Genomic DNA, 25,081 nt, shown 5'->3' with positions numbered 1-25,081 from the left:
GTCATAAAAGGACAATGGGGTATTGCGTGATTCCATTTATATGAAATTCCTACAGTCGTCAGACTTGTAGAAACAGAAAGCAGAATCGTGGTTTCCACAGGCCGGCGGAGAACATGGGGGGTCAGGGGTTAATGGGCACAGGGGTTCGGCGTTAGAAGACACAGCGTGTTGGAGATGGACGGTGGTGATGTTCGAACAACCATGCGAATGCACTTCATGCCACAGAGCCAAGCCCTTTAAGATGGTTGAAATGGTAAATGTCGTGTCATATACATTTACCACAGTTTTTTTTTTTTTTAATTTTAAATGAGCAATAGTCATTGAAAAGACTTTGGGGGCGCCTGGATGGCTCAGTCGGTTAAGGGTCCGACTCTTGATTTCGGCTCAGGTCATGATCTCAGGGTTCCTGAGTTCAAGCCCCGCGTTGGGCTCTGTGCTGACAGTGTGGAGCCTGCTTGGGATTCTCTCTCTCCCTCTCTTTCTCTGCCCACCCCACTCACTCTCTCATGGTCTCTCTCTTAAAATAAATAAATAAACTTAAAAAAAAAAAAGACTTTGGTCTACAGATAGCTCTTTTCACTCAGACGTTCAAAAGCATCTTGAGTGCCTCCCCTCTCTTTTCTTCAGGACAGAATTCTCTGGTCTTTGCCCATGTCTTTGTTTTTCCTACCTTGTTCTCAGGCCTGATCCTCTGAAACCTGCCTGTAACAGACGCTGGCACCGCTCCCACCTTCCTCCCACAAGGTCAGGTGCTTCCCCCCCCAACCTCAGCACCCGTGTCCCTGGGTGTCCAGGGGGCCGAGCCTCACCCGGAAGCCCCCTCCCCACCTTGCCCTGCAACACACGAGAGCAGATTCAAACAGTAAAAGAGAAGGAAGGAGCCCGCTGTATAAAGGCATCATGCTGTGAATTTCACACACCAAATCAGTTGCAAGTAACCTGTGAATGTCACAGCTGTGCAAACTTACAACCCAGGCCTCAAAGGTCAGAGGGACTCCCCGACTCGACTCGTGGTTGGTGTCGGTCCGGGCGGGGACAGGCAGGACCTTCACCTGGGCTTCCTGAGTCTGGATGAGAGGATGACTCCGTGGTCTTTCTGTGAGACTTCCGTTCTCATTGTTTGTTCTCGGCGTGTGTCGGCTGCCGTGCGGCCCAGGCTCTAAGGGGGAGGACGTCCGCGGTAAATGAGCCTGCATTTAATGTCACAGTCAATCCCAGTCGCTTTGCACAGAAGAAAGGGAACTCTACCTGCTCTGGTGGAATAGAATAAGGCCCCGGGGGAGAGCAATTTGCAGCAGTAACTGTGGAGCCACGGGAGAAGCCCTTAGGTGCCTGGGAAGTGAGGACTGAGCTCCAAACCTTCCCGAACACTGTGCCCGGCAGCTGGCAGCCTGGAGGAAGGAGGCTCCCCAGCGCCTTAGAGGATTTCCTCATCCCCACGTCCTGTGAGGCAGGTTTATACTGCCTTCATGCATCTGGCTGGCCTTCTAGGCCACCTAACCTCTCCCACGCTGAAAGAGGCTCGGCGTGTGCTATGTGTGTGAGCGTGTCTGCGTGCGTGTGCACCTGTGTGTGTGCACCTGTGTGTGTGCGTCCTCTCCACCTCCCCTCGCTCCCCTGCTTCTCCCTTCCGTACTCACGGAATCTGTTCCTTTCCTGCAGGCTCCTTCTCCTTCAGGGGAACTTGCCCTTTTCGGTGGCCCCGAAACACAACATTCCTGGAATCCGCTGAATGGTTGATGTGGGGGGAGAAAATGTCTCGATGCAACATTGGCTCAAATTTAGGCGATGCTCCTCGGACGCTCCTGGCGCTCCCGTTGTCTGATGTTGAGAGCGTGGGCAGGGTGTGGCTCCAGGGTGAATGTTTTTGATCTTATTTAAAAAAATTTTACATCGTGATTTTCATCCTGATAAAAATCGGGTCGCTTGTCTCAAAAACTTTCATAATTTGTATGTCCCTAAACCTCACCAGTTTGGGGTGTGAACAGGGCACAGTACATGAACCCCACGTGAGGGTCAGCGGCCCCCAGCCCCCACCGAGGGCTCACCGAGGGGCCGCCTGGCTCCAGTTCTGGCTCAGCATCCTGTCCTGGCTGCCAGCCCCGTCCACCAGGAGCCCAGCGCTCTCCTGCGGCCGTCCTGCTCGGGGGCTCCCGTCCAGGGTCTGTCTGTCCCTCACAGCCGTGCAGCATTCTGGAGGTCCCCTCCCGGGACCTTCTTCTCGATAAGTTGCTGCCTGGGGGAGTCAACCTGAACCCAGAGCGACACCTCTTGTGCTCACCCATACACACACACACACACACACACACACACACTCACTCACACACACACCCTTGTGTGCCCCTGCGGTGAGATCGGTTCATACAGCCATCACTTTTATGTCGAACAGTAACTGCCCCCCAACCTTACATGCTGGGTGGCCTCCAGTCTCACAGCAGACTCCCACTTCATTGGCGGGCCAATTCATGGATTTCTCTCCAGGGCTGCAAAGATCCCCTTGGCCATTTGATTCCTCTTTCCCCTAGTCTGACAACGGGCCCCTAAATGCCTGAAACCGATACCTGGACACCATTCCGGCTGTGTGGGTGAAAGTAGGGCTGTATCCCCCCCCCCCGCCCCCACCTGCCTGGGATTTCATGGCGAGTGACACCTCCCACCAACCTTTAATTTATCTTACCTGCACTTGTCACGGTTGAATTTGACCACGATCTATTCTTATTTTAGGAAGAAAGTCTGGCCCTGGTGGTCTAGACCCAGATACTGTCAGAGCATATGGCAGTCCGAAGGACGCACGGGAGATCTGACACGCAGGACGGGGGCGCTGGGGGCTCAGGAGAGGCCAGCCTGGGCCTGCCGGCGCCCCCAGGTCTCCCCCCACCCCCCAGCAGCCCAGGCCTCCTGGTTACTGGGTTTCCATCCCACAGGCTCTGGGCAGACAGGGTGGCCTGAATGCGAAACAGCCCTGTCCGACCACTTAGGTCCTCCTTGACTCTGTGAGGCAGGTGCGGGAGGCGGGTGGTCCCATGCTGGGTGGGGAGGGCAGAAACTGAGACCGAGATACAGGGCATCCGACTGCGGTCTTCGCTCCGTTTCGTGTTTTCATTTCCACGCAAGCGTCATGACTAAATGTCGTGCTGATGATGGTTTCAGAGGTGTCTACACCGGCCAGAAGCTGTCCACGTGCTGTGGTTCTGGTTCTGTGTCAGTTATACCATCGTAAAGCTGTCGGGAAAGATTTCATGGTCTTATGGGACGTCGCGATGCAAAATGTTTATTACGTCTCCAAAGTCTTCGTCCCGCCAGTAAAGCATTCTGACATCTGTACGTGGGACTTAGCAGTGACTTACCGTTGACTGTCCTATGATTGTTCACTTCCGACCTCTGTGTCCTCGTCTGGCTCCTGCTAGTTGTGCGTGAAAGGTAAGGACAGTGACAGAGGCTCACAGACACGAGCTCACAGCTACAGCCCCACAAATACACATGTTGGGGAGGGTCCTTCCCGTGCCTCTCTCGGCACTGCTGCTGGGGGCCCCGGGATGATGGGATGGAACATTTAGAAGCTCCAGTGTTTGCCAAAGTTCTGGTGGTGTTTGCTTCGATGATCTCGTCTCCAAGCCTCGCCTCTGTCTCCCCTCTGTCCTCTCCTGACTCCTTGCCTGTGCCCCGGTGCTCCTCCCCCGGCTCTTCTGCCCTCAATGTTCAGTGGTCCCCAGCCTCATCGTCCTCCTTAACGAGAGCAAGCTTCTATGACCTTCGTGAAAAAGGGCTGGCTAAGCGCCCCCTCTCCCCGTCACACATTTCTGAATTAAACCCATAAAATCTCCGAAGATGCCGTCTCCTGGTCGCTGCTATACAACTTCAGCACGCTGTGGTTTCTCCCTATGGGAGCAAGTGCGCTCTTGCTTTACGGCAAAGGACTCGGAAGGTGCCACGGAGACCAGCATTGCTTGCGTGAACTCGCATCCTGGGTGGCCCGGGCTCCAGATCTGCCAGGGAGGTGCGGTTTCCCAGAATCTGCTGCCAGGGGCACTCCTGAGTTGCTCCTTCCTGGTTTTACCGTGAGGCCGGTCCCCTGGGGGTACGGATCCAGGAAAGTGTTTCTCAGACCCTGTTAGCCAGGACGGCACTCACTTAAGGCCTGGCCACACCACGCCCATCTCCCAGACGGACGGTCTGCGACTGGAGACTTCCAGGAGGAGCCCCGCTCCTGATGAAAACGGTCCGTGTCGGGGGCAGTCGACATTAATATCATGTCCCATTGTCCCTTCCAGCCAGCTGTCTTCCCTTCACACTGAGGAGTGGGAGCAAAGGGCCGACTTTGCCGACTCTGAGGAGCAGTGTGGACGCCTGGGCGCAGATGGGCGATGACCCAGCGGAAGGCAGCTTGGAGCCCTGCAAGGCAACAGGTACAGAGAGCCCCCTGGGACCCTTCTTGCCCTTCACCTTGGTGTTCTCTCTGAGGAGAGACCCTGAGTGGGGGTCTCACGGGTGGAGAACCCGAGAAAGCTGTCCATGATTGGGAAAGATATGGGACTTCTTGATGTTCAGGACGAGCAGGCTTACGAGAGATTTCCAAAACACCTGGCTGGCTTTTTCCTCTTTTACAACTGTTCTTGCGTTTTTGAGGATTTCCTTGACCGCTAAACTTTGCTTTTTATCTCTCTTATATTTTGAAGTTAAGTCAGGCACCTTCTTGATTAATCCCACTGCCGAACTAGTCCTTTAATATTGCAGCGAAGAGTGACGTCCTCAATCACTATCAAACAAGGGTATTTTCAGCACAAAAACCATTTACGTTACTTTCATCTGATGGCTTTTATGGTGAAATGAAATACCCAACAACAGAGTCCTTAATTGACCGGAAATTTTTCATGAAACGCGACTATTAGAACCTCGGAGGCAAAGCTCCTACAATACAAAACAAATGTGCCTTTCTCCGGCTCTGATGTAGAGAAGGTGGTGACCATTCTGAAGAGCGATCCGTTTGTATGTTTAGGCATGTTTATAAGAGGGCACGCTTATAAGTTCTTGGCTGTCGTTTTTTGTATATTTATAAAAACCAGAAGAGCTTCGCATAGGGCCAGCAGAGAACTCCATTTAGCCCTGAGTGGCTCCAGGGGCAATGTCCATTCATTCTTCTGGAAATATTCTGTAGCCCCCTCCGGGTGCAAGTTTGATCCTTGGTCCTGGGAATCCAGTTAGGACCCGATGTGGGCCCTGTGTCCACGGGCTCACATTCTAGTTGGAGGACGGAAGGTAAGTCAGCAAATGTTGTAGTTTCCGGGAGTGAAGGGAGTGAAGCAGGGTCAGGAAAGAGTGTGGGACTCCAGGCCCAGCCGGATCTGGAACAGTTGTGACGACCTCTGCTCTCCCACGAGGACCTGGAGGAAGAGCGTTCTGGGCCGGCTGGTGAGTGTGGAGGCAGGTGCGAGTTGGTGAGTTCAAGGCAGAGCAGCACGGCGGGCAGGGCGGCCCGGGGGAGGGGAGGGCACAGGTTCAGAAAAGAGCGAGATCGGAGCGTCCCTGGAGGCCACAGGTTGTGGTCTCCACGTGTCGGGAAAGCATGAGAAGGTTTGAAGCAAAAGAGCGACGTGGTTCGGTTTGAAATTTGGAAGATGGCTTGGTCTTACCTGAAGGGTGCTCGGGACAGCGGGCGGGAAGGCAGAGGTGGAAGACAGAGAAATGGCACGGCCTCGGCTTGGGCAGGGTGACCGGGTGAGAACGGGGATTTTGAGGATACCCTTGACTTGACGAGCCTAGCTGGTCGATCGGAGGGAGGCACGAGGAGAGAGCGAGAAGGAATATTCCTGGTGAACTGTTGTCTTTTGCTCTGGTTTTCTGCCCCGGGTCCCTTCGTCCTGATGGGCGGGGCAGGGCAGATACAAGGCAGGGGAGAAACGGGGCTCTGTTTTGGACGTGCTGGGAGGGAGGAGCCTTTCCGACGTCCCCAAGCTGCCGAGCGGACAGTGGAAGGTGAGGTTAGGGAGCACTGACAGTGAACCCCTGAGAAATGGGCCGAGAGCAGGAGGGAGACGGGGGGTAAGGTGGCCCCCAAACCGAGAGGCGGAAGCATTTCGAGGCAAGAGCAAACGGCTGGCAAATGCACGGGAGAACCGGCAGCAGGACTTGGGGGTGTGGATCCCACATAGACTGGTGACTTTGACAAGACCTTCGGTGCAGGGAGAGCCTGAGAGGCCCCAGGGCAGAAGGGGAGGAGGAGGGGAGGCAGGAAAGGTCCGGGAGCTTCATTTTAAAGAACAAAGGGGTCGCCTGGGGGCTCAGGATCCTTTTGATTTAGGCTCAGGTCATGATCTCACGGTTCCTGGGTTCAAGCCCCGAGATGGGCTCTGTGCTGACAGTATGGAGAACGCTTGGGATTCTCTCTCTCTCTCTCTCTCTCTCTTTCTCTCTCTCTTAAAATAAATAAATAAACATTAAAAAGTAAAATAAAGAACCAAGAAGTGGGTGATAGCCGACAGGGGAGGGGGAGGTCCAGTGGTTTCGTGTTTGTGTTTAAAATGGGGCGGGGGCAGACGGCTTGAACCTCACCAGCAGCAAATGCTGACGTCTTGCAGCCAGGGGGAGATTTTCTCCTCCCTGCGGGAGGGTCAAGACCAAAATCGGCATGTTTCCGTTCAGCCTTGATCAGAGGCAAAGGCTGCTCATCCCTCCCGGGGCAGGTGCCTTAAAGGGAGAACGACCCCGGGAAGCTACCGGTGTGAGCAGCACGCACACCCACAAAATTCAGTTCTGGTGTCAAATTAGTTCTTACCCTGACATTGCTGGGTAGCCATTTGCCCCGGGTGACTGTTGTTACTCAAGTTCATTAAAATTCAGTGAAATTAAAACGTGTTCTGTCTCACTCGCACCGACACATCTCAGGGGCTCAGTAGTCGCGTGCGGCGAGTGGCTAGTTGTGGGAGAGCAGAGAAGCGGATGATTTGCACTGTCACCTTCTGTGGGGTGGCACTGCTCTGCATCCGGAGGGAAAGGGTATTTTTTAAAGTAAGTTTATTGGTTTATTTTGAGACAGAGCATGCAAGCAGGGGAGGGGCAGAGAAAGAGAGAGAGAGAGAGAGAGAGAGAGAGAGATGGAGAACCCCAAGCAGGCACCGCACCGTCAGCCCAGAGCCTGACACGGGCTTGATCCCATGAACTTGACATCATGACCTGAGCCAAAATCGAGAGTCAGATGGTTACCTGCCAGAGCCATCCAGGCGCCCTGAAAGACTTAACTAAATTCTAAATCACTTGCTCTGATAGGGATAGCCTTGGGGTTAAGTGTAAGACGAATGTTTCATTCTATAAAAAACACTTTTGGAAAATCCGCATTTCCTTGAACGAAACCGTGTAAAACTGTTATTCACAAGTCTTTTTCTCCTTAAAGTCTAGATGGTAAATGAAGATAGGAGTTTAATGTCTCCTAATACTTGTTCCTAAAGGATCCTTTCGGTAGGTAATGAGAACTAATTAGCCTCCAAGGTTTCCCTTTTCCTCTCGGCTGCCAGGAATCTCCTAGCAAGATGTATTGATTTAATTATACTTGGACATAATAGTGAGGAGGAATGTTAACACTAAGGCCAAAGTGAATCATTAGGGATTGAGGCAGGATAGAAACGGGAAGGGACGGTGACTTTGACTCTGGTCCAATCCCTACATTTAGTTGTAGATCAATCATTCTGCGTAACATCAGGCTTCTACCTTAAGTACTTATTAGAATGCTAATCTATTGACTTGTAATGGCAAGAAGTTCCGTCTCGTAATGCTCCTGCCTGGGATCCATGGAAAACTCTTTCCTGCTATCGAGACATCTGACATGCCAACACAGTCATCAGACGTTTGCTTAGGGAACACACAAGACAAAGGGGAAGAACCGTCTTGAAGGGTGTTTCGTCCAGACCACAGCTCACCTCCTTGAGATACCCTTGCTGCCCGGTTGAGGATGTGTTTCTGGTGATAGAAATGCTTTTGCTTCTCAGAATTCATCTTTTCCCCTCGCTGCAGAGCCACACATCCCTAAAATGTGCTTTTCTGAAACCACGGCACCTTGTCGGCCCTGCCTCCGAATTTTCCTGGGATGTGTTTCCATCACTGATGTTATTAGAGTTCTGTTATCAGAGTTCAGGAGGCTGGCCGCCCCCTCGGGGGACAAACATTTCCTTTTACCTCCAAGTTCTTGGAAAGGCGAGGCTCTGTCCTCTCTTCCTCCTCTCTTGTCACACCTGTGTTATCCTAAGCAATCTCAATCTGAACCCAAGGAAGTAAAATTTGCAATGTTTAAATGAAGCCGTCCTCCTTTAGTAAATGATTGCTTTAGTTATTACATTAATGGTGCACAGGCATTGGCCACGTTTTTGAAGTTATGGAATCCTTTTTAAAGAATAGACTTCATATCTTGCCTTTCATCAAAATTATCTGTTTCCTAAATGGTAATAACCTCTATACTTTGGAAGAATTACAACCAGAAGCTGTATATGACTACTTTTGTAGCTAAAGGCCCAGTGACTGTTATATTTGGCATAGCACAATTATGTTCCGTCCCATTGTTTGAACAGTCCCCCCAATTCACGGAAATGTCTTACCACCCCAAGGAGTCTTTTCTGAGGACCTGGGCTGCATTTGGGTCATGCTAAGGTGCTATGGGGAAACTTAACGAAGCCCAAAACAACATCCCTCGTGTAAAAGGGTTTGTCTCCGAGACCTTCAAGAGACTCCCCGAATCCTGTCCCAATGGCACCGTCTTGGGGGCCAGGGGTGGGCGCCTGGGACCTGGTGGGTGGCCGGTGGCTCAGGCACCCTCATGTGGTGAGAGAACCGTGCTGTGAAACAGGCAGTGCTGGGCGCTGGGGCTGCAGGGGAGAGAACCACCTTGAGACGGAGGTTTGCCTTTTGAGACCTGGCACCGAGGGCAGTGGGGTCTGCAGTGAAAAGGGGATGCCCTTTAAAAGGAGAGGATCTAGGGGCGCCTGGATGGTTCAGCCATTAAGCGTCCAGCTTCAGTTCAGGTCATGATCTCGCGGTTCATGAGTTCGAGCCCTCCATTGGGCTCGCGGTTTGTGAGTTCGAGCCCCGCGTCGGGCTCTGCGCTGACAGCTCGGAGCCCGGAGCCTGCTTCGGATTCTGTGTGTCCGTCTCCCTCTCCCCTTCCCCTGCTCGTGCTCTGTGCCTCAAAACAAATAAACATTTAAAATATTAAAAAGAAATAAAAAGGAGAGGATTTTGAGGGCAGAGACAGAATCGGGTTGGCCCGGAGACCGAGGGAACCGTGGATGCTCACCGCAGTTGTGTAGGTGGCTGTCGACCTCCAGCGCCAGGTGATGGGGCTCATTTGTCGTATTTCTCTTCAGGGTGTCGCTTTGTCTTCCTTGACCTAAAGCATGGGATGATCAAGCCCAGAGCGGGAAAGATGTTTTCGTTCATCTGCTTGGTGTTGCATCTCTTTGTGTGTGTATTTGATCTCTGGCTCTTTTCAGGGAGACAGAAAACGAAGGGCATTTCCTGTTCTGTGACACCCACGCACAAAACCTAATCAGCAGGGTTTTTGCTGTGGATCACAGCACATGGATGGATGTGCCCTCTTCAACGGTCGGCACGTTGGCGGATTTACAGGTGTGACGGTCGGGACACAAATGCCTCTCGGCGGTTTTAGTTGTGACAAATAGGGTACTTCGTGTAAACTCTGTGGGAACTCTTCTTGGAAGGGACCTCGTTCAAAGAAAGCCGCGGTGGCGGGGACGTGCCCGTCCTACTGTGTTTGCCGCCAGCTTTCCTTGAAGTTATCCTCGCCACACGCTCCCTGTTTGGACCTGACGTTGGTGGTTTACAATTGAAGTGGGTGCCCCGGCCCCCTCCTTTCTTTCCTGGTCACCACGCTGCTCCCCCTTTCTTTGGCAGGGGGGGGCAAAGCAGGTCCCTCCAAAGCCGTTGCCGTTGCGCGAGTCTGCTCGTTTGGCAGTGGGCGTCCCAGGACCGCAGCCAACAACACCCACGGCGTTTGCTGGCCCGGAGCCCGCAGACTTGAACCCGTTCCCAAACATATACGGAATTTCTCTGTTAGGGACAACATAGGGTGCTGTGTGACGCTGCCGATGCTGCGTTTACTCCCTCCCTGGTGCACGTGTGCGAATATGTTTGGGTTTATGTGAGAGAAAATGCCAGAAGCTGCGTTGTCCATGACTTGGCTACTCCTGCAGCAGGTGGTTCCGTCCATTCTGGACCATCTGACTTTGCGGCTTGGGAAATCACATCCTCACGGCGGGGGGTCCAGCCAGCAGCAGTCCATCTTCAAGAACCCCGCGGGATTTGAACGCAAGGAGAGACGGGCTGGATGGGCCCCAGTGGGCTTCTCGGCCCCCACGCCATCCCACGGCCATCAGCGAGGGTCGGGGAGGGGGCACCAGAGGGAGTGAGAGGCAGCGGCGGGAAGGAGTGACGGTCGGGAGGTACAGAAGAGGCGGGACGGGGAAAGGGAGTCGGGAGACCCCGTTTTGTTGCTTTCGGCCCAAGCCCAGGATTTACACAGCAAAGAGCGAGGTCCAGTGTGATCTTTGGAGTCAGAGGGAACTGGACGGTTTCTGAGCGTTCGAGCGGGTAATGTTTCATATCCGTGTTCCCCGAAGAGATCAGATCAGCATGCGTGAGGATTTAGCGTCTTGTCTGCCACAACTCTTGAACTCGCTTTTGAAAGCTTCGAGCTGATGTACGATCTCCACTATGCGTTGTCTTTCGTCGGAACTCATGAAGGGGAAACAGTGAACGAAGAGCAAGTAAGCGGCCAAGGGCCACCTAGGCATGTGTCACCTTTGTGTTCTTATGGCTTCACCCACACGACCTTCTACTGGCTCTCAGACCTGGTGCCGTGACATGCATGATTTTGTCCCTCACCACGCCTGCGTGAGGCTAAGGCAACAACGATATCAGCCCAATATGGCAGCTGCAGAAGCCCCACGATGGTCCCTCTAAAGGAAGGAACACGGCCCTGTTGTCCTGGACCCCACGTCGGGTGTAAGGCAGTGTGACGGCAGTTAGAGTTACACTCTTCCGCTCGGGGGGTGATGACGGTTTTGTCTGTCTGAATAACCAGAAATAATTATTTGCAAGCTCGCAAATAACCCAAGAACCTGGCCTCTGCAACACAACACAACCTTCCTTCTCCAAAGTGAGTTTGTTTTTTGTGAGTCTGTGAAACAGGTGCATTTTACTCGAAAAAGGCTGCAGCTGATCCGCCCGAAGCATTTCAGGCTGTGCGGGCACGTTGAAGACCAGTGGGCTTCCAGACGTTTCTTTGGAATAAAAAAATAAGGGGCTCCAGGGTGATGCAGTCGGTTAAGCACCTACTTCCGCTCAGGTCATGATCTCATGGTTCGTGGGTTCAAGCCCCGCGTCGGACTCTGTGCTCACAGCTCAGAGCCTGGAGCCTGCTTCGGATTCAGTGTCTCCCTCTCTGTCTGCTCCTCCCCCGCTCGTGTGCTCGCTCTCTCTCTCTCTCTCTCTTTCTCTCTCTGTCTCAAAAATACAATAAACATTAAAAAAATTTCTTTTTACTTAATAAAGATTCTGGCAGTGGGTGATCACCGACCTGTTTTCAGCGGTTGACCTTTCCCAGGGCGAGTCGCGGTCCTGGGAGTTAGATCCTTCGGAGTGAGGTCAGAGGCCTTATGCTCACCTGATTGTGGTGCAGATGAGACAGTGAGAGGGAGCATCGCAGGACCTGGCCCCGGACCGGCCGAGCTCCCTCACAGGACTTGGGAACCGCAGCCGTCTCCAGGGGGACCGGCTGGCTGCCAGCTCCGGTCCCCGGTGCGTGACGGCCGGCCGCCTTGGTCTTGTTCTACTTCTGTTCCTTTGAATTTTGTGACGCTTGTCAGCTTGGCACACTCGGGAGCGGGCCGCACGCTGTCACTCTCCCCCCACGAATGAGTGGATCTTAACCGTCCGTGTCTTGACAAGCAGATTTCTGAAACGTTACAGGACATCTCCTTCTTCTTTGCCGGGCTTGTGTGTGCGCGTAGGCCCTAGGAGGGCAGCGCTGTCCCACTTCTGGGTGTGCTGGCTGGCCGGCCAGGTTTGCAGGGATGCGGCCAGCCCACGTGCCGGAGATTAGAATCAGTCCCCTCGGGTCCGCGGTGAGGTCCTTACTCAGGCGAAAAGCCCATTGACGTCAGCAAGCCGGGAACGCGGCCTGGCTTCATTGTAAGTTAAAAGTGGTCGCCGTCAGGAGGAAGTGGAGAAAGGGCAGGGAGTTTTTAGGAAGCTGCATTTTAAAAATGTACCTGCTTTCTGCTTTCATGGCTTTCTTTGGCACTTAACTGCACATGGAGTTGATCCGCAGGCTGACTGTGCCGCGGGGCATGTTCTGAATTCACCGGAACCTGACCCTGACCCTGACCCTGAGGTAGCCCCACCCACCAGGGGCCCCGGCAGTGTTTGCCCCTTGACGGAAAGTACGAAAATACGCTAACACAGCTGATCTGGCGCCGTCCTCCTCCCCGCCCGCCCCCTTGCACCTGACCTGCAGGACCCAGGGCCAGGCTGCCCGCGGGTTCCCCGCCTCGCATCTTCTTGCCAGCGTGGGAGGACCCGCTGCCTGCAGAATTTCTCTCCTGGCGTTTCTCTGGCAGTCATTCTTCTAGATTCCTCTCAAGTCCGCGAAGTCTCCCCAGAGCCCGCTGCACAGGCACACGCATGCAGGACGCGTAGATCATCCCCCCCCTCCTGACACCAAGACAGTTCGCTCTCACATGTCTTGGTATTCTGCAGCTATTGATGTCTCCCCCTCTCCAGACTCTGACTTTCCTGCTGGTAGAAACCCATCTATTGACGCCTGTCTGCCCGCTACCAGGCACGGTGTCAGAACGTGTGAGAAATTCAACACAACAGTTTTGGTAAGAATCAAAGAAAACCGCGTATCCAAGCTTAATTGGAACAGAACTGCCCAGTGGCCGGCAGAGTGCGAGGTTTAGTATTCAACTGAGTCTGAGAACGTGTGAAGAGCCGTGAGAGTGACTCAGATCGCGGGCTGTTCGGTTCCGCTCGCGATCAGAGGACGACGGGGACACCCCTGCAGAAGGCACGGAACCAGCCGCGACTGAGGTGGACGGTCTGTGTCGGTGGCGCCCACACAGGTGGCTGTTCTGCAAGCTTCCCTGTAGTCCCAGGCGTGCACTCCCAGGCTTCTGAAGTCAGGACCTTGCTGAACAAAATACCGCTCCTTCTGTCTGCCTGGAACAGAGGGGTGCCTCATAACGATCTGTTTATTCCAATAGGCAGGGCATTCGACTGGGTCCCCCCAACCTACGGGCACAAAAGGGTTCAGCACTACCAACGGGACCTCTGTCCCTGTCCTCCTGGCTATAATATTGACAGGTTCCAGTGTCATCCCAAATAAGTCGAATACCCTACAATCTCCCAACCACCTTGCATCAACGAATGCTTCAGACGTGTCACTTTCACTCCCTGGTATCTACCTGTCCGGTCATCAGCATGACGATCTCATTCTCTAGCTGAGAGAAAGACTCCTTTAAATACGAACCAGTGACTTTTTCCTCAGAGGTCCTTCTAGGGGTACAAGGACACTGGTAAGTTGCATGATTTAAATGTTATTTTGAAGTCGAAGATAAGCTGATGATAAAACACTTCCTGTGATGGTAGACTTGCTAAATCTACTTGGAAGAATTGTACTTGGGATTTCATTCCAAGTACAATTGGAGGCCAAGGATGATCCTTATAAAACTAGGCATAAATAAAACTGCATAGGATATACCATGTACTCTGCAGCAAACGATCATTTAAATTCAAATCTGACTAATTCTTTCCAGTGCCCCATCTATATAATATATTGGGTGATAAATGGCATTTTAATTTCTTGCCCCCAGATTTTCTTTTTTTTCTTTTTTCTTTTCTTAGAGAGAAATAGAGATCATGAGTGGGATGAGGAGGGGCAGAGAGAGAGAGAGAGAGAGAGAGAGAGAGAGAGACAGAGAGACAGAGGATCCTAAGCAGGCTCCACACTCAGCGCGATGCAGGACTTGATCCCACAATCCTGGGTTCACGACCTGAGTCAAAATCAAGACTTGGACACTCAACTGACTGAGCCACCCAGGCCCCAGACCCTAGATTTTCTCATATTCCATATGATGTGACCTCAAAAAGGTACTGTGCGTATACATATGCTGTGTATGTGCTAATGTCAGGAGCCTCTAAGTGAGGTTATATATTTTTTAAAGCAGCTCTATTTAGGTATAATTCACCCATAGAAACACAGAGCTTCATAGGTTTGGCTGTATTCATGGGTATGCGCAATCCTCACCATAGTGGGTCTTAGAATATTTTTATTACTTCAAAAAGAAATCTCATGCCCTTTAGCTCCATACCACATGCCCTTGCCCCCTCTCTGTCCCACATCCCTAAACAACCAGGAGTCTGCTCTATAGATTTTCCCGTTCTGGACGTCCGTGTGAACGGGACGACATTGTGTGTGTCTTTTCTGTCTGTCATTTTTCACTGAGCACGGGTGTCAGTATTTCATTCCCTTTTATGGATGAATAATTCCCCCATTTTAGGAATATGCCCCATTTTTTCTGTCCATTCATCAACTAAGGGACATTTGGGTTATTTCCACCTTTTGGCTATTGTGAATAATGCTGTTATGAACATTTGTGTACCAGTGTTCGGCTTCACTGATTTCCTATATTCTCTTTCTGTTCTCCATGTTAGTAATCTCCACCCTAATCTTTGTGATTCTCTTCTTCAGGTGCAGTTGACTCTTCTTCTTCTTATGTCTTAAGGTGGAAGCTTAGGTTACTGATTTGAGACCTTTCTGCTTTATTGATCTAGGCTATAAATTTCCCTCCAAGCACCGCATTAGCTGCACCCATACGTTTTGGTATGTTGTGTCTTTATTTTCATTCATCTGGAAGTATTTTCCAATTTCCTTTTTATTTCTTCTTTGACCCCTTGATTGTTTGGGAGTGTGTTGTTTACTTTTCTCCTATTTGTGGGTTTCCTGAATTTCTCCATGTTCTTGATTTCTGATTTCATTCCACTGTGGCCAGAGAAAATACTTTCCAGCATTTGTATTCTTTTGAACGTATTGAGGTTGTTTTATGGCCTAGCAGATGGTCTATCCTGCAGAATGTTTCCAGTGCCCTTGAGGAAGACTGTAGTCTGCTGCCATTAGGTGAAGTGTTCTGTACAAATTGGTTAGATCTAGTTGGTTTATACTGTTATTCTTCTATTTCCTTGTTGATCTTCTGTCTTATTGTTCTATCCATTATTGAAATTGGGGTATTGAAGTTTTTAACTATTATTGTTGAATTTTCCCATTTCTGTCTTCAATTCTGTCAGTTTTTGTTTCATGTATTTTAATGCTCTGTCATTAGGTACATATATCATTGTAATTGTTACAGCTTTCTGATGGGTTGAACTTTCCATCATTATAAAATTTCCCTCTTTATCTCTAGGAACATTTTTGTTTGTTTGTTTGTTTTAAAGTCTACTTTGCTATTATTACAGTCCCTTCTGGTTTCTGGTGGTTGCTGTTTGCCTGATGCATGTTTTTCAGTCTTTCACTTTAAAACTATTTGTATCTGAATCTAAAACGTGTCTTCTGTAGACAACAAATCAGTGGGTTATGTTTTGTTTTTCATGCACTCAACCTCTGCCTTTCAATTGGATTGTTTAATCCATTTACATTTAATGTGATTATTAATATAGTTGGATTTATTATAGCTTGCCATTTTCCTTTTTTGTTTTCTATATATCTCATGTCTCTTCTATTTATCTTTATATATATATTTTTTAATTTCTCTTTTTCTATACTCTTTGACACTGAATGAGTATTTTCTAATGTAGAGCTTTAATCTCATTAATGATGATTTTCACTCTGTTTTTGTCTTTATGATTTCAAACCTGTAACTCTTTCTACTATATCAGGCTATGTCTATCATTTGTGATTACAAGTAGTATTCCTTTTATATGGCGCCGGTCTAGGTTGCCTGCCTTCGCCTTAGGTAGTAGCCATTATTAGGGTTATTTTTTTCAGTTTTCACCTTTCACAACACTGGGAAAGGAACTAGAATTTAAAGCTTAACCTAAGTGTTCCTGCAGAGACAGAGGAGATTGATAACTAGATTCAAGGAGTCCCCTGCTTCTCCTGTGACTGCTCAACCAAAGGTGCCTTGAGCAACGAGTGTTATTATTGAATAATCTCATTGGTGTTTAGGAGAGAGATGCACACCACTTAAAATTCCGTTAGATACTAAGGAAATGCGGGTGGGGGGAATAGTAGGAGGTTGGGAGTTTGAAGAGAAAAGAGGGACTCACTTCATGACATTAATTTTATAAAGCCAAGCCTGAGGAATAAAAGAGTTCTCTTAGGTGTTATTCTAAAGGGCTGATGGGAACCAGTACTCACTGCTGTCAGTAGGAGTGGTGACCGAGTAAGGATGGCATGTTTTCTTTGTATCTTTTCACCTCTAAACACAATTCTTTTTTTATTGTGGTAAAATATACATAACATAAAATTTGCCAGGTCAACCATTCTGAATGGTGTTTCATTGTGAGTATACATCACCATTTATTTATCTATCCATCCATCAGCAGGCCCTTGGGTTGCTTCCGCCTTGTGGCTGTTGTGCATGAGGCTAAAAGCGTGGGTGTACAAATATCTGTTTGAATCCCCGCACCCACTCCTTTCAGACGTATACACAGAAGTAGAACTGTTTAAAGTCTTGAAAACTTGCTGTGTCATTGTCCATAGCAGCTGGCATCATATTTTACATTTCCACCAGCAATGACCAAAGCCTTCAGTCCCTCCACATCCTTGTCAACCGTTGCCATTTTCTGGGGTTTGTTTTTGCTTTTGTTGTTTTTGTTTTTGTTTTCGTTTTGTTTTGATCATCGTCATCCTCATCAGGGTGAAGTGGCCACTCTATATTTTTGAGTTACATTTTAGTGGTTGCTCCAGGGCATAGCACATATATCTTATCAGAAGCAGCTTCAAATTTATACTAGCTTAATTCCTGTGATATGTAGGACTGTTGCTCCTATATAGCTCTGTTCCCTTTCCCCCTTTTTTATGGTATGGTTATACATATTACATCTATTGTATTACAAACCCAAACCTACTTCCTTATTATTATTACTTTACCACCTGTCATCTTTTCCTTAGCAATTACAACTCTGCCCCCGACTTCGTTTCCTTTCTACTATTATTGGCAAATACATGATGGTTCTATTCTATTTTTATATGTTACAGGCCCAACAACAGACTGTATACTTATTTTATAAAACTTTTTATAAAACTATTTCATGCTTTATAGGGGACCTAAGAAAGGAGAAAAACATGCATTTATAGTGTCTCCTATAATTATATAATTCCTTTTACCAGTGGTCTTTGCTCATGTGGATTAGAATTATGATATTCTGCCTAAAGAACATTCTTTAGTATTTCTCATGAAATGGGTCTGGTCGCAACAAATTATCCCAGTTTTTGCCGTAAAGAAAGTTTTTATTTCCCCTTTATTTTTGAAGTATACCTTTCCTATGAATTGAATTCTTTGTTGACGGTTTTGTTCTCCTTCAAGCAGTTCGAATATGTTGTTCCACCGCCCTCTGGCCTCCATTGCTTCTGCTGAGAAGTCAGCTGTCCCCTTACTGGGGTTCCCTTGGATGTGCATTGTTTTTCTCTTATTTTCAAGATTTTCTCCTTGTCTATGACATTTAATGTTTTTACTTGATATGTCTGTCTCTAAGTCTCTGAGTTTAGCAGATTTGGAGTTCATCCAGCTTTCTAGGGATGTAGGTAATTGGTTATTGTCCTTCAATAAATTGGGAACGTTTATGAATTTGAATGTTTTTTTCTTCTGTTTTCTCTCCTTCTGGTGCTTCCTTTATATGTGTGTTGGTGTGCTAAATGATACCCCACTTTTCTTCGAGGCTCTGTTCATTTTCCTTATTCTTTTTTTCTCTCTGTCCTTCCGCTTACAAAATCTCTATCAGTCTATCCTCAAGTTTGCTAATTCTTTCTCTTGCCAGTTCATATGTTCTGTTCGGCTCCTGACCAAGTTTTTATTGTGCTTTTCAGCTCTCTAGTTTCCACCTGGTTCTTTTCCATAATTTCTCTTTCTTTATTGGTGCTCTAGATGTGATGCAACATCACCACACCTTCCCTTCCTTCTTCAATCATGGTATCCTTTAGTTCTGTGAACATATCTATGACTACTTTGAAATATCCTGGTAAATCTGGTAAATCCAGGGCATCTGGGGGGCTCATTCAGTTGTGTCTGACTCTTGGTTTTGGCTCTGGTCATGATCTAATGGTTCATGTGTTCGAGTCCCATATCAGGCTCTGAGCTGCCAGCGCCTGGGATTCTCTGCCTCCTTCGCTCCCCTGCTCAAGTGTTCTCTTTCTCTCAAAATAAATAAATAAATAAATAAATATATATATATATATATATATATATATATATTAATCTGTCATCTGGTTACTCTTACAAGCAGTTTCTGAGGAAAGCTCTCTTTATAAAGAGGGGACATTCAAAAGTGAATGCCCGCAGACTATAGGCAAGTGTCCTTGTTTTAGAAGGTTCTGGTAGGCCCTCCCACCTCCCTTCCCTCTTGTTCCTTCCCAGGTCCCACCCTTATTGGCTTGATAGCTCTGGGTGCTGGGAGGTCCATTCCCGATTGGCTCGTCTCAGTTGTATGAGGGCTGGTCTATGGCCATATCATTCCTTGTGGGTCATATGTTTCATGGCCTATTTCTTATTTTTAGTTAGATCTTTTGTCAAATTCCTGAGGGGAACCTGAGGGGGAGTAGGTGGGATCTGTTTCATGCTGGAGAGGAACCTTACCCTTGAGGGGGTCTGCAGTGGTCAGACCCTCCCAGCATTGTTCCAAAATGTGTTTTTCTCCACCCAGGGACCTCAGGTCCCAACCTTTCCCCCCCTGCCTATTTTATCCTATTTTTCCCTATCATAATAGTTGGATTATTTTAGTGTAGTGTCTCTCTCTCTCTCTCTCTCTCTCACACACACACACACACACACACACACACACACAACACAAGCTTCTGATAGTCTCCTTAGAGAGACACAGCTTTGGGTGCACAGTCACCCTGGGGGGCAGGGGTGCTGGCGGGGCCCTTTTCCTGCCTTTCTTGTCCACACACAGCTGTTAAACTCCACCAATGCCTTGCTGGCCTATAGTTCAGTTGTTTTCAACACTGCCCTGGGGCATAAATTGGTTCACAGACTAATCCAATCAAATTCTGGCTCCTTTAAAGGAAAAGTTTCTGAGGTCATGTTTGATATTCTGACCCTAGGGAGGCTCCTGCCAGCTGTCTGACTTCCTGCTCCTCTCCTGCAAGCGAGCCGGCGGCAGTCTAGGCGGCCTCTGTCTTAAAATCAAGAAGGTCCCCCTGGTTGCCTCTCGCCACAACCTCTACTGCTCTTGAGGGGGCCCCGGGTGTAAGTTCTCCGGCCCTGCTGCAAAGGCAGTCAGTGCCTTGGGAGGAGAGAGGAGCTATCTGGGTCAGGCCTGCTTCTCCCCACCCCCCAGGCCAAGTCTCTGAGCCAGGGCTGTGGGGCTGGGAGTGGGACGGCCCTGAACTTCTCTCAGAGGGACACCTGTGCTCCAGCAGCCGCGTGCCTGTGAGGGAGGATGTGTGGAAGGCGGGCGGGTCCTCCTTGCTCGCCTCTCGTGGCGTGGAACTACCCCTACCCAGCTAGGGGAGGGCTCTCGGCCTGCTGCGTCAAGGTAAAGGCCGCGTTCCACGGGTGGGGGGGTCTGGCCAGAAGGAGGGAGACCCCCGTCGGCTGCGCTCAGCCGGGACACAGGCAGCTGGGAGAAGAATGAGAAACTCATATATATTCTATATATTCCCTCCTCCTGGGAAGAAAGCCCTGTGTCCGGGGGCTGGTGGGGGGCGGCGGGGTGATGCCCGAGGTCTGGCTGCAGCCTTCTGGAGCGAAGTCTCCCCCTTGCTGAGCCCGGAGGAGTGGAGAGGCTACCACCTCAGCCCAAGTGCCGCGGACACTGGCCTTCTGAATGAATTTCCATGGATTTTCTCAAACAGATGTTCCTTCATTTGCTGTGTGCCCTTAGGGCCTTCCGCGGAGGCTTTAGGTGTCTGGGTTTTTGCAATAGTCCTCCCCAGATCTCCTGGGAAGGAGGCCACAGAGGTCCTCACATTGCCATGAAGGATGTCCCTCCTAAAAGACGCAGTGTGAGCATCGTGCACGTGGTTTTTCGTAGAGGCAGGACCCTCGTCTCCGTCTCGTTGTGCACCTCAGGAGAAAATGACAGAAAGAAACAGCATTCCTCATCGACTTCATTTTCACAGAAGAGATTTGTTCCTGGGGGGGAAAATCCCATCATTGGTCGTACTGAAGGCTGGGCCAAATGCAGGGGGAGGCCGCCAGCTTGAACAGCATTGGTTACAATTGCGCTTTTAGGGAGTTGGCCTTCTCGGTGGGCAGGCTTTGTTCCGTTCGGTTCGGGAGCTTGATTTTGCTGTGATTTTGCGTCTTCTCTTTACCGTCCACATTCTCTCCTCACCCATCCTCTGTCCCAGATAGTTTAGCAGCAAACAAAACAAAACCATACTGGGTGAATTTCGGACTCAGAGAAGCGTATAGTGGGACAGGAGCTTCGCGCACACGACACTCCCCTTTCTTGTAAATGGTGGCCGTCGTGGCCACTCAGTCACCACGTGGTGTGGCTCTCCTGCCCCTGTGCCTCTCCCTCCACCTCCCACTGCTATAGGACACTGGATGAAGGGTCGGGGAGCAGTGGACTCGAACCTGTAGAGCCGCGTGATTCAACAGTGCCATTTCTGGATCTGACTTCCCTCCATCGGTGGCAAAGTACTCCCGGCCCCTTCACACTGCCTGTCCCTCCTCCCTGCTCCATTTCCCAGCACGCTTACCGGAGTGGACCCTCACCGCCCTGGCCCACGTTGCCTGTGGTACTCCAGTCAGTCATGGTGCCTACGGCTTGGAAATTGGTTAACGATAAGGTTGAGGATAACGTTTAAAAAAATAAAAGGATTCTCTACGTCTCTGATTTTGGAAGTTTGTCTCTGTATTTAATTCACTTATAGTGAGCTATACCTGTGCACTGTGCCCCAAAGGCAGGAAGCCTATTATATAATGAGTCACCTTTCTTTCCGGTTTATATTACATTATAGTGTCTTGAATTATGTATTATCCAACATTATTGCCCTGTGGTTTTATGAGATGTTTCAACTTGTATCCATTAAAACTAAAATATTTACTTCAAACTAGATTTATCAAATTCAGAATACATTGTAGAAAAATCATATAATAAATTGATTTCCGGAGCGCCTAGGTGGCTCAGTCAGCTAAGCACTTGAATCTTGATTGAAGCTCGGGTCATGATCTCATGGTTTGTGGGTTTGAGCCCCACATGAGGCTCCATGCCTACAGTGTGGAGCCTGCTTGGGACTCTCTCTCTCTGCCCCTCTCCTGCTCTCTCTCTCTCTCTCAAATACATAAACTTAAAAAAATTATATATATATGTATATTTATATATATGCTTATATATGTCCATATATATAAACATATGGACATATATATATGTATATATATACATACATACATACATATATATACACATACATGTTGATTTCATATAATTGTTAGCTGCGAAAAACTTCTGAGAACTTTTCTGAGCATTATGAGAACAGCAGGCATTATTTGAAATCTGAAAACTGTTTAAGGCCCCGGGGTCATGTTACCTTCTTGCCTGAAGTTAATTGGTCCCAGAAAAAAAATTAACCCTGAGATGAATTTAGTTAATGCCCAGATGTGGAGATTACAAAGCTGTTCTTTTTGATCAGGGAACACTGTTGAAACAAATCAGGCCCTCACCGATTACTGAACAACCTTTACAACAGGTACGGGTTTTTAAATAACAGCATAAAGAGAAACCATGATAAGTTATGTGGAGTGCTGGACTTGTCTCCTATCTCTTTCATTAAAAAATTCACTATAATTTTAAATGTTTCACTTAACTCATGATTTCACACAATATTCCCCAGAAACAATACAAATCTGAACTAACCATTGCATGGGGATCCACAGTGAAACTCAAATCCCCACAGCCAGTGAGAAATCATTGATCCATAGATTCAACACTTAAAACAAATTAGAGCACAGGGCTGCCTGGGTGACTCTTGATTTCAGCTCAGGTCATGATCTCTTGGTTCGTGAGACTGAGCCCCGCTTCTGGCTCTGCACGGACAGTGCTGAGTTTGCTCGGGATTCTCTCTCTCTCCCTCTGTCTCTGTCTTCCAGCTCTCTCTCTCTCTCTCTCTCTGTCTCAAAAAATAAATAAACTTAAAAAAAATTAGAGCACATAATGGTTTTTTTAAATTATAGTGTGACACCTGGAACTAATAGGTCTTTTAGGTTATTCATGGTTATCTAGACTTATTCTATCCTCTCTAGGATGTTAACAGGATAAGAGAAATTCTGGCATCTCGCTGCAGCTCAGCCATTACAGACTTAGGTGGGGTTTGGAAACAAAATGCAATATTCCACTCCTGGTTGTATTGGACAATACTTTTGTTATAAAAATTTTTATTCTGTTAGGAAAGCAAGGAAGGATTGATACTTTATGGCCAAAGATGCCTGCGTACTTTATAGGTAGGAATCTTCTCAACACAGACCGTCTAAGGTGAACAGGGCTTTTGTGTGCGATATGTGTGACTTCCCAGGAGATACTTTCTGGACTAAGGGTTTGGGGAGGAACATTTCGCCAGATGTATTTACGCACAAGGCAGGTGGAAAGACCAGCAGAGGAAAGAGGGCTGTGGGATCCTGGGACTGTGCCCAGTGGGGACAGTGACCCAGAAGCTGGTGCCTGTGGCTGCCCCAGGAGAAGTCTTTGTAATGGCCAAATTATCGTGACAGAGGGCATGCAAGAGACCTCCTGAAGAGTCCTGTCCTGTGCTGGGGAGTTTCAAAGATGTGGGAATGCCTGTCCCTCTTCACAGCACAAAGGTCTGCTTTGAAATCAGGCATAACTCTCCCAGCGGAAAGGTACGTGATTGTACCTGGTGTCCCAGCCTAAGGCTCCCCTAGGAGCCTCCAGGAGGCTGGGATGTACCCGAGGCCTGTGCCCCGGGGCAGGCAGATCTGGATCGGGGCTGAGGTCAGCCTGCACCTCCCTCCACCTAGCCCCCTCGCTGCCACACCACATTGCCCCCCCCCCCCCCGCACTTTTGCACAAGTGAGCGGGACGCTCACTGGGCCAGGACCTGGATCCAGATTTGACGGTTGGTCTTGCCACTGATTAGGTACTTTAAAAAGCCCCGTCTTTTAACCTAAAATTACTGAGCAGAAAAGGACCTATTCAAGGGCTGAATCATTGCGAAGCCTTCAAGGGATGACATAAGCTGCCTGCTTATCAATTCATTTGGTGTGCATTCAAAAAGTGTCAAGGATATAATTAAAACCCATTAATTCGGGGAGTGCTTACTGAGTGCTTGTTTTAAAAGCAGAAGATGAAATGGTAAACAGCATTGACTCAGAGCTTACAGCCCAGCAGGGACACCGGGTAGCCCCAGTGGCCGGGTGCTTCAGGCTGCATGGGGGAGCCTCTCCGGGAGGCGAAGGCAGCAGCAGTCCCTCCTGGGGATCCTGATGGAGGCTGGAGGCTCCAGGGAGGCCGGGGCTGAGCAGAGGCGAGCGGGCAGAGAAGGACGTGAAGGTTTGGAGGAGACGAGAGGAGCTTGTGCGGGTGCCTGGCAGGTGAAGGGAGAAGCAGTTCTGCCCTTCCGGGAGCCGGCAGGGGGTGGGCGATCCTGCCCTTCCGGGAGCCCACGGGTGGGGGGCGATCCTGCCCTTCCGGGAGCCGGCGGGGGGTGGGCGATGGGGCTGCAGAGCCTCCCAAGACCCTACAGACACACCAACAAGCTTGCGCTCGGCCCCCACGAGCTGAGGAGGTGGCCCGATTCTATCTCACGGTTCGTAGAGCTCCCGGTCCTCAAAGAGGAGATGGGTCAGAGCAGGGCGAGGCCGAGGGCAGGGACCCCCGAGGCCAGGCAAGCCGCAACGGCAACAATCGGCAAAAACACGTTTCGTGTGCGCTTCGAGGAAGTGCTCGGGGAGAAGGGCACTGGACGGGCCCGCGGCCGGAGGCGGGTCATTTCCCACGGGGGTGAGCCCGTGCACCGCGCAGAAGGCCAGACCGTGAGGGTGGAAAGCCAGGGGGACATCAGGAGTGGTCCCTGTGGAGCAGCAGAGGGCGACTCGGGCCGAAACTCTCTGACCCTGACGTGAAATGAGAGGTGACACGGGGCGGGAGCATCATGAGCTTTGGCGAGAGGCGGCCGCGTGTTCAGCTCTGGCCTCTTGCCGGTTCTGCTGTGACCGAGAGAAAACGACAGGTCTCGCAAGTAGGAGGCACGCAGCACCCCACGGATCACACACCCAGTGGACACGGTGCGTCCGAAGGGAGCCGGTGGGGGCGCCTCTGACGTTTGGTTTCGGCCTGGGTCACGAGCTCATGGTCCGTGGGTTCGAGCCCCGGGTCGGGCTGGGAGCCTGCTTGGGATTGGCTGTTTCCCTTTCTCCCTCCGCTCCTCCCCTGCTCGCTCACTCCCTCTCAAAAGTAAATAAATAAATGTAAACAATAAATAAATAAAAGTAGCCAGTGAAAGAAAGGCAGGGTCACGATGTTACTTACTACCGGGAAGACACGAGCGCCTCGCGGACGCCTGATACGGGTCTGCATTTCCTAGCTTTACAGAGTTTCGTTGCACAATAATGCAAACATGACTGCATACGATTTTCTCCTCTTCCCTTCCACAAAAGGTAGCATTCTACATTCCCTGCTCTTCATCTTGCTTTCTTCAAATAGCAGTGCGGCCTGGAGGTCTTTCCAGACCGCACGTTTTCTGTCCCACTGCTCGGCAACAGCAATGGTTATGTGGCTGGAATTCAGCACTTCAGAGCAATTGACATGGTGCCCCGCTGGCAGGGCTGAGACCTGTCTTCGCAGGGCTTCCGGCCTGAGCTTCCAGCCGGGACACCCCCTGAGCTGTCAGGGGCGCCTT

At 49.8% G+C, this 25,081-nt stretch overlaps 1 protein-coding gene across 1 annotated transcript in view; it reads left to right on the top strand.

Annotated features, from left to right (window-relative positions):
* The first annotated feature begins 4,276 nt into the window (after positions 1–4,276).
* The window catches only part of PDE10A (phosphodiesterase 10A), a 353,258-nt gene continuing 332,453 nt past the window's right edge, over positions 4,277–25,081 (top strand). Inside the window, exon 1 of the mRNA XM_043592730.1 lies at positions 4,277–4,406. Coding sequence (XP_043448665.1) covers positions 4,358–4,406 — 49 coding nt within the window. The 5' untranslated portion in view covers positions 4,277–4,357. The remainder of the gene's footprint in view (positions 4,407–25,081) is intronic.

This window comes from Prionailurus bengalensis, chromosome B2 (assembly GCF_016509475.1).
Source record: "Prionailurus bengalensis isolate Pbe53 chromosome B2, Fcat_Pben_1.1_paternal_pri, whole genome shotgun sequence".
Classification (NCBI taxonomy): Eukaryota; Metazoa; Chordata; class Mammalia; order Carnivora; family Felidae; genus Prionailurus; species Prionailurus bengalensis.
Note: the sequence above shows the minus strand (reverse complement) of the source record. Positions and strands in the feature narration are given on the sequence as shown.